Genomic DNA, 16,451 nt, shown 5'->3' on the forward strand with positions numbered 1-16,451 from the left:
TCAAATCATTTATGCTTTGTATTCTCTGTTGCTAGCTCAACCTGTGGAACAATTTCTTGTAGAAACTAAGTACAATCAAAAATTCACAGTGATACATTAGAAGTAAAGGTTGTACTCCTTTTACTATAAAAAAGTTCCTCAAATTCCAGTAAACTCCATTCCACAGCATACATATTTTAATGAAAAAATGAAGAACCCAAAGAAAGCTAAAAAATGACAAGCGTCACTGAACAATATGACTTCTTGTTTCACTCTGATTAAGTTCTCATTTAGTTGAAAGTAATAAAGTGAAGTCCTAGGTGCCAACACAGGCAGTTCAATAAACGCATGATATTTGGAGCATTGTGATAGACAAAATACACTGTTTTTAAAAACGGATGAGTGTGTGATGGCAACATGCAACAGCACAGCCTAATTTACCACTTTAAATATTAAGTGTCTACTGACAACTCATCTCAGAAAAAGGTAGATAAAACAACTGTCAGAAGATAAGTTATTTTAGACAAATTTAAAATATGTATAGCATAAAATAATATTATAAAGTAAAAAGTAAACGAGAAAATAAAAAGAAAGTGGACACTTAATGAATGTGGTTTTGCTCTTCCCAGAATACAAAAACACTAAAAAGTGTCTGATAAATTTAATAGTTTACTAGTCCAATATTATTAATAGTCCAATAAATTTAATAGACCTGAGTGTCCTGAGACATCATGCAGGAATGTATGCTCTCTTAAAAATATATATTATTCACAGACATAAGGGTAACATTTTCTGTTACACTAAGGATAAATTCTAATTCTGTATATATCTGTACAAAGATAGTAAATGTTGTGAGGAATACATTTTTCTGTTTTACAATTATTATTTTGTAATTTCTTCAAAAACATCTTTTTCCCAAGATCAGCTCAGTAATTTTATCAAGTCCCACTCATCATAAAGCAGGGTAGCTCAGTTTTGCAGGCGAAACCAGGTACTGTATTACCTTTATTGTTTAGAACTGTGGTGACATGCATTTGCTAATCTTTGTACTAGTTTTGGTTGGGATTTTCTTTAATATAGCAGCTCATATGGTGCTGTGTTTTGGATATGTGACCCAAACAGTGTTGATAACACACCAGTTTTTTAGCTACAACACTGTGACAAGCAGCATACTGGAGATCGTAAAGGTATTGCAGAAATGTACAAAGTATTATCTCAATCTTGGCATTATATTTAAGCTGACAGTAAAAATTTCCAGTTAAATTATTGGGAAAGATAACTGTCCTGATGTGACAAAAAGATTTCCTCTCTATTTTTTTTTTTATTTTTATTTTTTGGTTTTACAAGTTCTGTGGCAAGAAATGTGCCGCTTTAATAGTGTCCAATAAATTTAAAATAAAATAAATATATCTATTAAGCATAAATATATCTATTGGCAGGGAGAAGGGTGAGGAAGAATATTAGTTTATTCAACAGTACAACTTAACAAAGACTATTACTTTTAAAACATCCTGTTTTCACTTCGCAAATTATATAAGATAACCTAATGAAATAAAGTTATTAAAAAAGCACAACAAGGATCTTTATAAAATGGATTAAGCTAATTCATAAAGTATTGCAACAATTTGAATGTAACTAATAGTAAGTACACATTCTGCCTGGAATATAGATTCAGATAGTTCATTTGACTTCTCAAACAGCAAATTGCTGAATTGTTCACAATTTCTGGGAGAAATAACAGCACCTTGGTAATACTTAATTCTTAAGAATTCTTAATATAGTCATCAGAAATACTGAGATACTTTGTTTATTCTAACAGACTGTAGCACTCCCTACAACCTGGGGAAGAAAAATCTATTCCCTTACCTGTTCCACAGCTCCAGAGACCCCAGTGCTGGCACCTGCAGCACTGTTAGAAATATATAGTGTAGGAAAACAGGAAAGAGCAAGACTGCTATTTTCAACATCAGCAACATGCATTTATATGTCTTGTACTGATCATTGAGTAGCACCCTCAGAGCTCATCTCTTTTATCTCTAGATTCTACCCTCACAGATTACTTCCTTATGTCTGTTTCTGTCTCACGCGAGGCAAAAATCTTAAATCTGAATTAGTCAGCTAAGAGGCCCACACCATTGATACAAAACAGCATTACTTCATGTATATACATGTACTTTCTCTAGAAGGGTACTTTTATTCTAGTCTTTTATAGACTTTAAGATTTATATTCTATCTGAAAAATTTGGTCTGTGATAAATATCTTTTTCATTTTACCTACAAATAATGATAAAGAGCAAAAGCACAAAATAATCAGTAAGAAATATGTGAAATAAGAGAAAACAATCATCTTTGACAAGTGAATTCCAAGATCCACGTATCCATTACTTTTAATTATTTAGTGTATTGGGAACATAATCTATAACACATAGTATGAAATTTCAGAGGCAACAGGTACTTAATGCAGCATACATTCTGTATAGAACACCTTGTAAAACACTATGCTATTTACCAATATTTTTCTTCAAATGTGCTTACCTTTTTGGAAGAATTCTTCTAATTTCTCCTTGAAGGGCTGGAGGTGCTCTTCTGAAGACTCTCTGCAAACTAACTTCATCTGCTTTTCAGAGGCTATAAAAAGAATTTGAAAGATGTTAGATGTTAGAAAGAAGTAGATGTCAGCACTGTAGAAGCCTACATCCAAATTAGTCACCTACGCAAACTTTAGAGTGAATTAAAATAGTCACTATATTCCAGCAATTACATTATAATAAAAAATACTTACGTGTCAATAGTCTAGTATACCAATTAGAAAAGTCTGAATGTGTTTAAAGAGAGGAATTCGTCTTCAGTAATGACTTGTTTGTCTTAAGACTCCAGCTTTGAGCTGAGACTTGCTGCTATCACAGCTTGCCACACACACAAATTCTGGACAATATTTAAAGACCAAAACTTTGTTCTGTGGTGAGTGGAGCATGCCTTCTATCTGGACTGATTTTAATCCATCAATACCAGACGTGTACTCAAGCATTTTTCTAACACAGATGCAGGAATTTAGCTTTACTTAAGCATTCAAATTACAGGCCATGCCATGAAATAGTAGTCTATAAGAAGAAAGTTAACTTACATAACTTATAATTTGTTTACCATTTAGTCTGTTACTTTAAGACCTGATGCCATGTCAACTTCTAAAAACTCCAGGTTATTTGCCAATTAATTTTAACATACCTAGAACTTCTGTTAAACTTTGAAGGTTCTAGTGTTCCACATTAAAGATGAAATTAGACTTTTGGAAATCAAAATGCAATTACCTTCCATTTAGCAACTGACTTTATGAAATACTGTAAGATTTTTTTTTTTCCACAACTCTTAATTCCTGTGCAGCTAAATTTAGATAGAAATTTATTTTGGAGTTAAACCTGATAGTTAAAGTTTGGCTGCATGTAACATTTTTACACCATATTGCTGCCACCGCTATATAACTCAACTTATTCCAGAAAAAAATAATACAAAGCTGTGGAAACAGAATCTGAGAATTTTAAATTAACATGTAATGGAAAGTTGAAAACACATGCATACAATTTATTGTACAACTAAAATTGTGTGGCTTACTGTTATTGCCTATGGTACTTCGTGGCCACCAGGACTTAGAGTTTGTAGAATTAGAAGGAGTTTTCTATATTTATTCAAACAAACCTTAAAACTTCAGAATAAGACAGGGACATTGGAATTTTATAGAAAAAAAAATAAAATCTAGCAAAATAGCTGCAATTTCCAGCTGAAATTTTACACAAAGCAGCAGCTACAGGTCTGTGACTGATTTTTGTCATGCTTAAAAAAATCCACAAAAAGTATATAAGGTAATATTGAGAAATTATTCTAAAGTGATATAAAATGACAAAAGTATTACAGTATTAATACACATTATATTGTTGCATTTGATATAGTGACTATAGAATGCCCATGATTAATATAATCACCTAAGGCTGACGATTGTATTAATGACTGCAAGCCAGTCATTATTTTATAATAACCTTATAAAAATAAATTTGTAAAAATCTACAGAGAAAGATATGAATATATATATAATAATAAGCTTGTAACTACAGTAGCATCAGAACATACCCTAACATACTCTAGAAAGGTGTTTTTGCAAACCTAGTGCTACTAATGTATTGTCTATTCTAGCCTCCTAGATGCTTCCTAAAGGCATTAACAACACAAGTTTATTAGAACAATTAATTGGATATGTCCCATGGAAATAATTAAGTGACCAAGACTAGGACCAATTGTTTCTAAATTAGAAAGAAAGCACATGCAAAAACCCTTAAAAAAAAAAATTGAATAAAGACAACTAACATTAACCATACTCGGATGAAAAAAGCTAAAGAAAAATACTGAAAAGTAGAAATGCCAGTGTACAGAGAAAAAGCTGATTTGGGTGGTGAATTCTTTAGTAGAATCTTAACATCCTTAACAAACAGATCAACATTTGGAGTGAGGAGAGAGAATGAGTAAAAGGAAATGCACATCAGAGAAGATCAAATGGGACACAACATAGAATAAGTCAGTCCTGGGCACTGATTAAAACTCTGAGATCAGACAAATGAGATGAAACACCAGTTAGCATTGTTTAAGTCATCTTAAGGCAATGAAACTGAAAGAGACAAAAGAAGTCAACTAAATGCTGGAAGACTCTAAGAAATTACATTATTGGAAAGACTTAAAATAAATAAATAAACAACAACAAGAAATCTTAAATGAGACTCTGATGAAGATATTTACTTAGACAAAAACTACCTATCTGGAACAAAAATCTACCCATCTAATTCCCAAAGTTCTTTAGATAACTGTAAAAATAGACTGAACAGCCTTAAGAAAGTTTTAGATTTGAGCTAAGGCAATCATGGACAATGGTGATGAGGTGAAAATCACAGGAGCAATGTCTTTTCCCTGTACTGCTTAATCCTGCTTTAGTTGACTCTGAGTTTAGGTTACACTTCACTCAAAGACATATAGTTCTGTTCTATAAAGGAAAACAAAAATATTTTTCTGGGCAACTGAAGGTTGACTAGGTCTGTTTAAACTCAACAGCAGTGAAATATTTGAATAAATCTTTAATTTATTTACTTGCTAATGCTAAAAATAAGACACAGCATAGATACAGAGTAAGTGGCTAAAGGCAATATTAACTTCAGCTTGAACTGCAGTCGTAAAAATGTTGTATTCCTGCTGAAATGTCTCCATTCTATTTCAGTATCCCCTTCAATAATTAAGTGTCCAATGCAGAATAATTATTCTTTCTCCAAAATTTGTAAGAAATTGATGTCTAGGACAACCAACAAGATGTATCTTCCAGGCTGCTGAACCTTGGAACTTCATTAAACCTGCCCAGGGATTGATAAGATATGGAAAAGAATAGTAAAAGAGTGTTCAAAGGAATTACAAATCAGATACAAGTAAAAACACTCAAAAAAGGAAGATGATTTTAATGATCGGGTTCAATCAAGGATTTTGAATAAAATGGCAGTTGTATTCTATATATTAAAGTCAGATAATCAACCCTGATTTGCAGTATGTGAAAGGCTACCATACAACTCTATAACATGCCTCAGTTCCACACAAATAACGTGAAGGTTTCTGGTACCTATCATTTACTGAACGTCATGTTATTAAGCTCAATAATACTTTCTTAATGTTTATTCACAAGTTTACTTGAAATATACTAATGTTAAAAAAAAATCTACCAACTCAAGTAAAACATTATATAAAGAAATTAAAACTGAAAAGTTCTGCTCCATCCCTTGCTCTGATTTAAAAGGAAAATTAGTTTAGCAAGGTTTTTTATTAGAATGTTCTTAAGTAAGGATCCTAATAAACATCCCTTCTTTGACATACATTCTGAGAATTTTCTTTCTGAGAAAAAAAAAAACTGAAATTTTGAGGAATCTGAAGAAATTCTGAGGAATCTGATAGCTAACATATCATACCAAATGTACACTTCCTCTCTCACCACCTTATTCCAAATTAATCATCTGAGGAACTAAACAACCTGCTTCAGCATTAATGAGCTCAAGCAGATGCAAATTTTCCATTACAGTACTAAACCTGTGGGTCATTTTCTTGGTATGCATTATATGTTAGTCAAATTAAATGTAATATACTACTTTGAAAATTGTTTATTTCTAAATGAGCTATTGCAAAAAAAGAAAATATGAGTGTGTAACAGTATTTGAAAGCCCTTACAAATTTTTGGATGTACATCATGCTTCACCCACTGCAAATCTTGGCCATAGAAATGGAAACCATTAGCAAAACATTAGAACAAAGCTGGAAACTGCTGATTATCAGTTTGCCACTGTCTTCAGATTTAATGCAGTATTTGGCTCAAAAAGTTCTTTAAAAATCCCCAATATAAGTGAAAATATTTACAAAATAGAATGTCTCTCACTTAATGCCTATTGGGCAATAGTCTTTTAAAACTCCATAGACACTTGTAAATCTGTCAAAAGAATCACTGCCCATAAACAAACTTTCATGTAAAGAGCATTTCAGTGTCAATCAGACTGGATTTGGAATTTTTTAAGCATCATTTTTAAAGTAAACGCAAAACCAGGAATAGTTTAATGTTGATAACAGTAAATTACTAACTATTTACTCACCAGAACCCACCAGTAGCATTTACAGGAATCATCCTGACAGTGCAACCATGTATCAACACCATGAATTCCTATAAACCTGTCACTGACACTATCCCCTATGAGTTATGCTATTGTGAAAGTTGCTAACAACCCCCACTCCTCTTGTCTGTTCACAGCCTGGCAGATTATACTGCCAACCTTGCTATTTTGTTTTCTTGTTATAATGCAGCTTATCTTTGACTGAAAGGTTGCTATTTTATGATTCATTTTTAGAACCCTTTCCTTTCCTGTTCCAAAGGAGATTTGAAACTGTACCTGAAATGAATTCAATGTTTTACTGAAGAAACACAGATTTCTGTATGACTTTTTAAAGTGCAGGAATCACATTCTTTGGGCCTATATACCCAAACTTCAGCAAGAGGTTTGTAAATATAAATTAATTCATTTTCCTCATTATTTATTTTATATGGTGCAGCTTTATTACATTTTCTTACTTGCAAACAACTTTCCAAGCTAAACAGAACATTATAGGAGATGCATGTTTACCCTCTAAATGCTGTTGCAGCATTTGATTATATTCTGCTATTAAATGTGGCTTTAGATACATATTTACTGCAGGTATGCACATACGAGCATTAGCCTAATTACAGTCCATTATACCTATGCCATTTGCAACTCTTGTCCTTATTTATAGTCCTACAAGCTAATGTTTAATTTCATATAGAATTTTAAACAAGTGTGGAGACAGGAAGAGATGTATCACGATTCCTTCTGAGTGCAGTCCAAAACTTGACAACTTCTAACTGCAAGTAGTTATACTGCTTTTCAGTTATTTTCCAGAATAATTTCCGAGACAGCATTTTACTTCCAGCTTTGGACTTATATTGATAATCAGTCATTGACATCAGTGATGGCAACACACAAAAGGTTCAAGCACTAACATCCTAGCCAAAGCCAGGCTGACTAATACAGAAGCCCTTGAACCAAACACAGAGAGAAATGCCATGAACAGGGGGTGAGGTTTCCTGAGAAAAAGGTAGCAGAGACAAAAGCAAAAGAGGAACAAATCATGGTGGTACTCTGTATTCTCAAGCTTGGTTTTTATTGTCTGAAATAAAGATCAACAATGTGATGCAAAAGAAATATTAGCACACAAAACTAAACGCACCATAGTTACAGTTCTGTGCAAAATTATTTTCAATGAACTTAGAATGTTTATATATACAGTTGTTTTCTTCACTCATTAATAACTGTTTTCTTAAAAAGCTATTTCACAGGATAAAGCCAGTATGTAAAACTTTAAACAGTCTGATCCTTTTCTGTTTGAAATACACTTTACTTTTGTGATGCACAAAACCAAATATCTATTTAGGTGCTTAAGGCAATAGCTCTCATGTCTAAATGAGACAGTAGCAATTTTAAGTGATAAATCCTAAGGTAGGGAAAAGTGAAATAATTGAATTAGCATCTTGGAAAACAGCCTGTAAAGTTCACCTGTTCTACTGCACATTTAATAGAACACTAGATTTGTAAATCTTGACAGTTCTCACAAGTTTTATCAGGTATTCTGGCTTTGTTTTTCAGATTTAAGATTTGTGAGATTTTTGTTCTGTTTCTTTTAAGATTAAAATATTTTGAACTTTTACAGTACATGAAGATATGCAGGGAACTGTCAGACCTATATTAATTGCAACTAACCTACAGGAAATTTTATTTCATTTTTTTTCTCCTTGTTTTGACAAAGCACATCAACATTTTACATATATCATTTTAAATCCATTCTGTTAAGATTGTTTCCTAAAAATACATTTAACAAAATGAACAAAGATAGCTAGTAAAACTAAATATTTTTCACACCATAGCAACACGTCTAAGACTCTGGTTAATGTATTCTCTCTGAAATGGTAGTTTACATTTAGTGCACCCTTCAGCAGAAAAGCATACTGCATCGGACGGAACAGCAGACACAAATGAATATAATGACTAAACCCTCATAATTTTCCAGTCAAGTCTCTGTAAGATTCTTTAAGTGATTCCAGCACACACTATTAGTAGAAACTTTTGGTTTAATGTCAAGATCCAAACATACAGACCTCCGCACATAATTAAGATTTGTCAGGAGTGTAGAAATGTATGCGAGCAGAACCCGCTGAGAAATCAGAACATTTCACTTCTGTCTGCATAATACAGAAAATGAATACCTGAAATGGAAGCATCTTGTCTGGCTAATTTAGATCACGATGAGATTTTTAAGAAGCAATAATATTTTTAATCAGATGAGCTAAACTTTTTCCAGTAAGAGAAAAAAGGACCTTCCAAATACACAAACACATTACTACTTGGAGTGTTGGACAGATAGAAGAGAATTGCCAGGCAATGACTGAAACAGTATGTTCATAAGCTGAAACTGCAGAACCAGAAATGATCTCCTCTTTCTCTCTGTACTGCTGGATATCAGATTTTCTGTGCGAAACAGATCATAAAGTTCCACCTAACTAATTCTTCTATCACGCGTATGGCTTTGGTTCAGTTAGAGTATGCTGCTTGGTTGATTTTAAAATCACTAAGTAAATTCATACTTCTGAAGCTGTTAATTACCATAACTATTACTAATTTCTAGCCCATTGTCTGAATTAATGTACTTTCAATTTTTGATCACTGGTAGCAGATGCATAACCCACTGCCTCAAATCTAGCAGAGATCTGTCTTCTCTTTTATTGCATACTCTCTCAGACAGGAAAAGCTGATGAGATCCATTAATATGAAGTCATTGTTCCTTCCAGCTCTCCAGACTGCATCATTCATTATCCATCATACATTGATAGGGACAACATTCCTACTCCCAGATGTATACTACCTGCTTCCAGATGTATACTACACTGTTAAGCAAACAATGCTTAACACACACACACAAAAAACAGCACACGGAAAAGAAAGGTGCATAGAAAATCTTAACTTTGGTATTTCCAAAATTTGTTTGAGAATCTTAACATTTGCAGAATAATTTTAAATAAGAAATTTCCTAGGACTCTTTAGCCAAGGGAAACAAAAAGAAAAAAATAACAGCATGCCATTGTTTAACAGATAGAACGCTTTCTCCCCAGCCTTTATGCATGCGTGCAGACATCTGCTTTTATGCAATAAAATCTTCTAAAACATAATTTCTTTGCCCCTATACTATACTTCCGAATCTTATTAAAACCCTCACATACTATTCTATGATTATCATAAACTAGAAAATCTAATGGAATTTTAAGAAATGCTCCACTTAGTAAGATTTCTAGTTAATCTATTCGCATATGAACATTACCAGTGAAAAACTGTCAAAATGTTAGTTTTATTGTACAATAGAATCCAGTGCACATATACAAAATGTGTTTTTTAATGCCTGTGTTGTATCTTTGCCAAATCAAAACAAACTGAAATGTATCTCAGCCTGCTGAGGCACAAGACTATTCAAAAAGAGGTCGGAAAAATCTAAGAAGAAAAAGACTCACTTTACCAACTAATAATTGAAAACAAAATAATTGTCCCTGCATAAAGCTGTCCTTTTCTCTTTTCACTACATCATTTTGTACTGCCTCTGAATATATCATGTAAATCTTGGACAGTGCAAAAATATAGTGATACTCATCACTAAACAAAACAACACATAACAACATGCTCCATTTATGTTGATGTCTAAAGAGCATTGCACATCACAGGCACCTATTTGGTTCCTCATGCTCCACCACCCAGTTCAAATTCCTATTTGCCTACGCTTTCAAAATTTTAAGTTTAATTTTAAAATTAGAAAGTATAATTAATATTTAAGGAAAACTGTAAAGTTACTGGTTCCTGGAAAATATCATTCAATTTCTCTGCTGACTCTGGGAAATTTTTTCCAGAAAATGTGTGTGACTCAGATGTCTAAATCACACTGTTAGAGTGACTTAAAACATTCCATTTAGTTAGACTAAGGCTTCAATCTGCTGAACATATTTTTGAAAAGGGCCTTTGATACTTCTTTGAATGTTGACCTGTAACAAATAAACAATCACCTTTTACTGCAAAATATCTGCTGGTTCAACGAATTATTTAGAAAGCTAACATTCAAGCTGATATTGTAATTTCCATGATGTGATTCAGTAACCTTTGTCAATAAAACAAATCAAACAATAGACAAAATCTCTCAACGCTGTAATCACTGTCCTATTGATAATTATTTTATTATGATTATACTAAAACTCTTTTCTATAAAATATTTTTTTTCTTAGGCCTATAGTATTATGTATGAACTAACTGTATAATTCCATCTGAAGAAACAGTAGCACGTTCAATTAATTTCTCCATTTCTGCTTACATAAAAATCCAAGAAAAGCTGAAAAATTCTCAATTCATTAACTGAAAATATCAATTACTTTCTAGATCAAAATTGGTTTATTATTCATTAATAGACATAATGCAAAAAATTGTAACTTATTTTGAGGATTGCAATGGTAATACACACATGTATATTTTATTTCAACTCCTTGTAAATAATATTGATTAAACTTTTAATTTTTCCTATTGGTTAATTATATTCCATCATAATTCTTGATAAGAACAAATGTTTTCAGGATTTTCAATCAGGAAAATCAGTGCTTTAGTCTTAAATGAGCATGGAATAATTATTTTTTATTTTTGCGGCTTCGATGCACGAATTGAGAACAAGTGACATTTCAATTTCCACCTATTTCTCTTTGCTAAATTCTATTTCATTACTGTCTTAATATCATTACACATTTCCACTTTACAGTACAACGTCATACAGAGCTTCCTGAGGAAGGTACTGAATGAGGATAATGTAGATGCAACAGTGTAATATTATCTCTGACCTAAGCTCTACTAAGAGACAGGGTTAATTAGCTATGATGTTGTTATTGGTATAGCAATCCTATGCTAATCATATCCAGTGAAATGGATGTTTCTCTGCTGTAAGGCCACAGAGGCTGTGGAGACAGAGAATTGGTCTCAAGTCAAAAGACAAGTATGTTTTGAAATTATGTATTTTCATAATTTTATATATTCAGCTATTACATGAAATACAGGAAAAGGTGAAAAAGGGAATAATTCTCATACTAAAAAAAATTGTAAAACCTTTAAGGGCTGATTTATTGCCACAGTAAAGAGAGATAGCAACCTGAAACACAGAATGGGACTAGTCCACAGAATGTGTGTGATTATTTTGTTGAAGACTTCTTTTAATTTGACCATCTTCTAAACAAGTGAACTTCTAAAACAATCTTTCAAAGAAGATGTGCTAAATACTGAGTACTGGGCACTTTAAATACATTAATGAGGATTTCTTCGTCACCACCGTATCTGTAAGAAAAAAGCAAAGCAATCCCTTTCTGGTTCTTCCTTTTCCATCTGAACAAGTAAACAGTAAGAAAGGGATTTTATACGAAACAGAATAGTGAAACTTAATAGAGGAAAGTAAGGACAAAGCTATGAGTTTTGATACGGAACACGATCAGTGAAATTAAAAAGTGAATTTTGTACTGAGGATCCTGTGCCACATCTTGTGTAGAATTTAGAAATTACTTGGCTAAGAAAGGCCATATGGTGCTTGCTTGCCTCTTTATTTAGATACTCCAGGTACTATATCACATTAGGATAAAAAACATATATATTGTCATGCCGTCTGAGAATTAAAATAAAATTAAGTACTTGAAGAAGAAGCAGAGGAAGCCTGGTGTGTTCAGGTATCTAATGAATATAGAGAAGATGAAGACAGACTCATCATGTACATCTAAAGAAAAAGGACAAAGAGTCACAAGCTGCAACATAGGAAATTCTGACAAGGGATAAGGAAAAAAAATGGCATTTACTCAACACAGGAAGAGGTGCCCAGAGATAAGTTAGAATCGCCATCCTTAGACTCAGAACTGAGTCTAGGGCTCAATAGGCCCTATGGATCTAAATGTGAAGTGAGTCCTGCTCTAAGGTTTTGGATCAGATGACCTCCAGAGATATTTCCAACTTACATTTCTTTACAAGATATTTGTAATGCTTCTGTATGAAAAACAATATGAAAATGGCCAATGTAACATTGTAATTTCTCCATTTTTCATGCATAGTTTATCATCTTAACTTTTAATTTTTCTAAAAGGATTATACAATTTTAAAAGGTGTGGTTGTCATAAGCTAAAGTTTTTATGTAGGTGCATTACTTAAAAGCAGGGAAGTTGGAGATAACATACGTTTGGATACGTTTATCTTCCAAACATACATTTGGAAGATAAAGATCTGTCAACAACTAGGTTAAGAGGCCCCCAGCTCCAAACCATGTCTCCTGGAGTACTGAAATCCAACTGATTATTAAAAGGTAGCTGAACTCTCTTAAGTTAGTAACAAATTAAAAAATATACAGCACTGAAAAAATGTTAGTGTGAAAATGGCAGATAGAATCTGCACTGGCAGCCATGAAAGAAAGTAAAATCCAAAGTTCACAAAAAGCAAAAGTTCAAAAAAATATGTGGATTTTCAATGAGATCAGAATGTCAAAATGTTATAGGAAATTTAATTTATTATAAGCAATAAGGATGGAGTATTCAGCATGGAACTACCTTTGTTTCCATTTTTAACAATTCAGTAGATAACCTTTGCTCTTTCAGCTCTTATAGTCAAGAATACTAAAAAGTTATAATGAACATTACAGTAAATGATACAAGGAATCTAATAATGCTTTCAAGTGTGCATGGTGTAGCATTTTAACATTTTTTGAACTGTATTGCATGGAAGAGCAACGAGTATGACAGATGGAAACAATCTCCAATGCAATTAATTTTGATTAAGGTTGTTCAGCTTTGCAGGTAGATGAATAAAGGGTTCATGGTAAAACACATACAAGTCTATTATACTTTGCTGAAGAGGTTTGCTTTCTAAAAATCTTCATATGACTAAGCATTTCAAATATTCCATGCTTCTTCCAGAAGAACATCAATCAAGTGGCACTGTCCAGACCAGAAAGGAAATACTTGGTCATACAGAAAGGAAAAAGTGGTAACTGTTGCTCTAGACAAGGAATAATATATATTATGATCTTAAAATTTTGATGTAAAACAAAAGCTTTGTTTTTCATAAACATAAAGATGAACTGGAAAGCTAATACCTGTCAAATGTGTAAGTGTACCTGCTTATACCATTCTATGCAATACTTGGAAATCCTGGAAATGCAATGACTATACAGACCTGGAGTGAAATTCTAAGCTTACAGAAAACATTTTTTCTAGGACTTTAAAGCAGAACCAGATTTCATTCTAGAATTGCCATCTCACTATTTAAAATCAAATGCTTTTGCACTTCTTTCCACTTAAAAACACACACTAGATGTGCATTTTAAAATCATGCTTTTTAACCTAAAAATGCTCATTACTGCTAAGTTTGTTCTGGAATGTGTGTTAAAAACCTGCTGGACTAAGGTTCTCAAAAAAGAGATGTTCAAATTTTTGAGCCAAACTTTAGTTGACACTGTCCCTTTAAAGTCTAATCTGAAGGACTTCAAAATAGTAAATTGTATGGAACTCAATACGTTTATCTGAAATGGATGAAAGTGTTTGTGCTCCGTCTAGATGTGAACTCTTGGTTCCACAGAGTCTAGGTATTTCAAGCCCAAAGTTCAGACCTTTAAGACATGTGCCTCTCTAATGAATCCTCAGTCTTTCCCAAGTTAATATCCATCATTAAAAGGTGAATGAATGCCCTGACAAACTAGGAAAAATATTTTTAAACACTAAATGATGACTATTATGAAGAGTTTCTATCAAAATTGCCACTTCAGACAGAATAAGTAATGTTTAACCTGCTTTTACTCATCCTGCACAAATCTCAGAAAAAAAAAAGAAAAAAAAAAAACCAAAACCTAAGTCACTAATAGACACGTTCATTCGTTCCCAAACGGCACATAAGAAAACCTCTCTTTCATTTATTACCTTTGTCTCATCCCACTTCCATGGTAATCTGTTTAAGACTACCTTAGCCAACCAAAGTGTGAAATAAATCCAATGTACCCTATAACACAGGCAGCTCCAGTTAATATTGTTCAAATTATTTACATCTGAAGGGCCGCGCCTGTCTGGATAGCTGGGCCCGACGCTTCTCTGGACTTGGTTTCTGCTACTCACATCTGTTTCAGCTTTAGACTTTCACTGGTATTCTGCCAGCAGCCACAACTTTTTAATGGCTACAATAAACTACAGAGACTCATCAAATCTTTGTTGAACGTGTTAAAATTATAACCTCTTCAATTAAAATTTTGATTTAAAAATAAACTACAGCATTATCTGAAGAGAAAAAAATTGAAAGGGAATGTTTAAAAGAGATACAACATTTTTATATGAGTGATTGCTTCTTTGTTTAAATGTAGGAGAAATTATTCACAGGAATGCTTGTTAGAATCCTGCTGCATATTTCTGAGTGATAAAATACCAACATCTGAAAACATTTCCACAACCTTTTTTGTTTCAAATCCTTGCTGTCATTAACTTTATATATTAATTGCTTTGGATGGGTTTCAAATACATCTTTACAAAGAAAAATGGTGAAAACCTCAACATAACAAATTTTATTTGAATATCTAAGAAAACACGTTGAAAGAGAAATCAGTGATTACAAGAAAGCTGCAGTTTTAACTTCATAAGTTAGTTGAAGTGCTTTTCCTACTTTCTGTTTCTCTCTGCAATGTAGAACAAATATGATGTGAATGTCACAGCCTCAATGCAGATCCTGTAAGACTCAGCTGCATTACAGCAGGACTACATGCTGAAAAAGTACAAGATCAAACACAGATCATGTTTCTGCACAAACTAGCCCAAAAGAGGGCAGGCCAAGGGTTTTACAGGGCCAAGCGATGAGAGGAGATAGAGCACTCACTTCTGCCCGGGTCAAACAAACAATAACCGATACCTTCCTACCACTGTTAACCTTTCAAACTGTCCTAAAGATACTAGTGACCTAATTCAGCCATTTCTAACTGTAACAATAGATTATTTCTAACAGTTTTCATTGCTTTACATTGAAAAATCAGCTTGTTCAACTCCAATTCAAAAAATACTCTTGCATTTTGATGCAGATGTGTTATCTAAATGTAAATGGAAATTTTTATGAGTTTTTATGCAGATTCTGACCCCAAATTATATTTTCTACATGTAATTGCTTCAGTAAAAATAGCAACTCTGCCTTAGCAAAAATGACAGGTTTGAAATATTCAGTCATCATTCACTGGATTTATTTTTAAGAGTCATATGAAGCACAAAATAAAAATGAAACTGCTTGTAACTCTTAGAGAGCTACCCTTCCTACTTCATAGCCACTCAATACCTTGATTGATAGATGAGTTGGGTTTCTGAACACCTCTTTATAATAAACATTTTTAAATGTTTATTTTATTTCCCAGGGTGAAAATATTTTGAACTGTAGCTTTTCATATCCCTTTGCTGTGCCTTGGCAAGCTGTGTTTTATTTCTACATTACTAGTATTCAGCACTTTCTTGGAGCTGTTAAATTGTTGTTACACAAGTACTGAAGAAAGTATTTATGTTATGGAACTAGCAGGTTATCTACAGTGAAACATACAGTTGTGAAGAACCAGAGAAAAATTCACACATTTCTTTAGGGGTCTTTCAATTGTAAAAGGGAATTATAGAAAATTATTTTTCAGTACCTTTACTTTCATTTTTATTAAGTCATGAGTTTGAAATATTTTTTTCTATTTTATGGGGGTAGTTTGTGCCACAGCGTAAAAACTTCAAATGAATCAACACTATAAACCTAATTAGCAATAAGCAAACCTCATAAAGGTCACATTTTAAA

At 32.8% G+C, this 16,451-nt stretch overlaps 1 protein-coding gene across 4 annotated transcripts in view; it reads right to left on the bottom strand.

Moving 5' to 3' along the window:
* Nucleotides 1-16,451, bottom strand: part of FMN1 (formin 1) — a 191,366-nt gene that overhangs the window by 44,493 nt on the left and 130,422 nt on the right. For all 4 annotated transcript variants that reach the window (XM_035326848.1, XM_035326849.1, XM_035326846.1 and 1 more), the window contains one exon: nucleotides 2,515-2,607. In XM_035326848.1, coding sequence (XP_035182739.1) covers nucleotides 2,515-2,607 — 93 coding nt within the window. The remainder of the gene's footprint in view (nucleotides 1-2,514; nucleotides 2,608-16,451) is intronic.

This window comes from Oxyura jamaicensis, chromosome 5 (assembly GCF_011077185.1).
Source record: "Oxyura jamaicensis isolate SHBP4307 breed ruddy duck chromosome 5, BPBGC_Ojam_1.0, whole genome shotgun sequence".
Classification (NCBI taxonomy): domain Eukaryota; kingdom Metazoa; phylum Chordata; class Aves; order Anseriformes; family Anatidae; genus Oxyura; species Oxyura jamaicensis.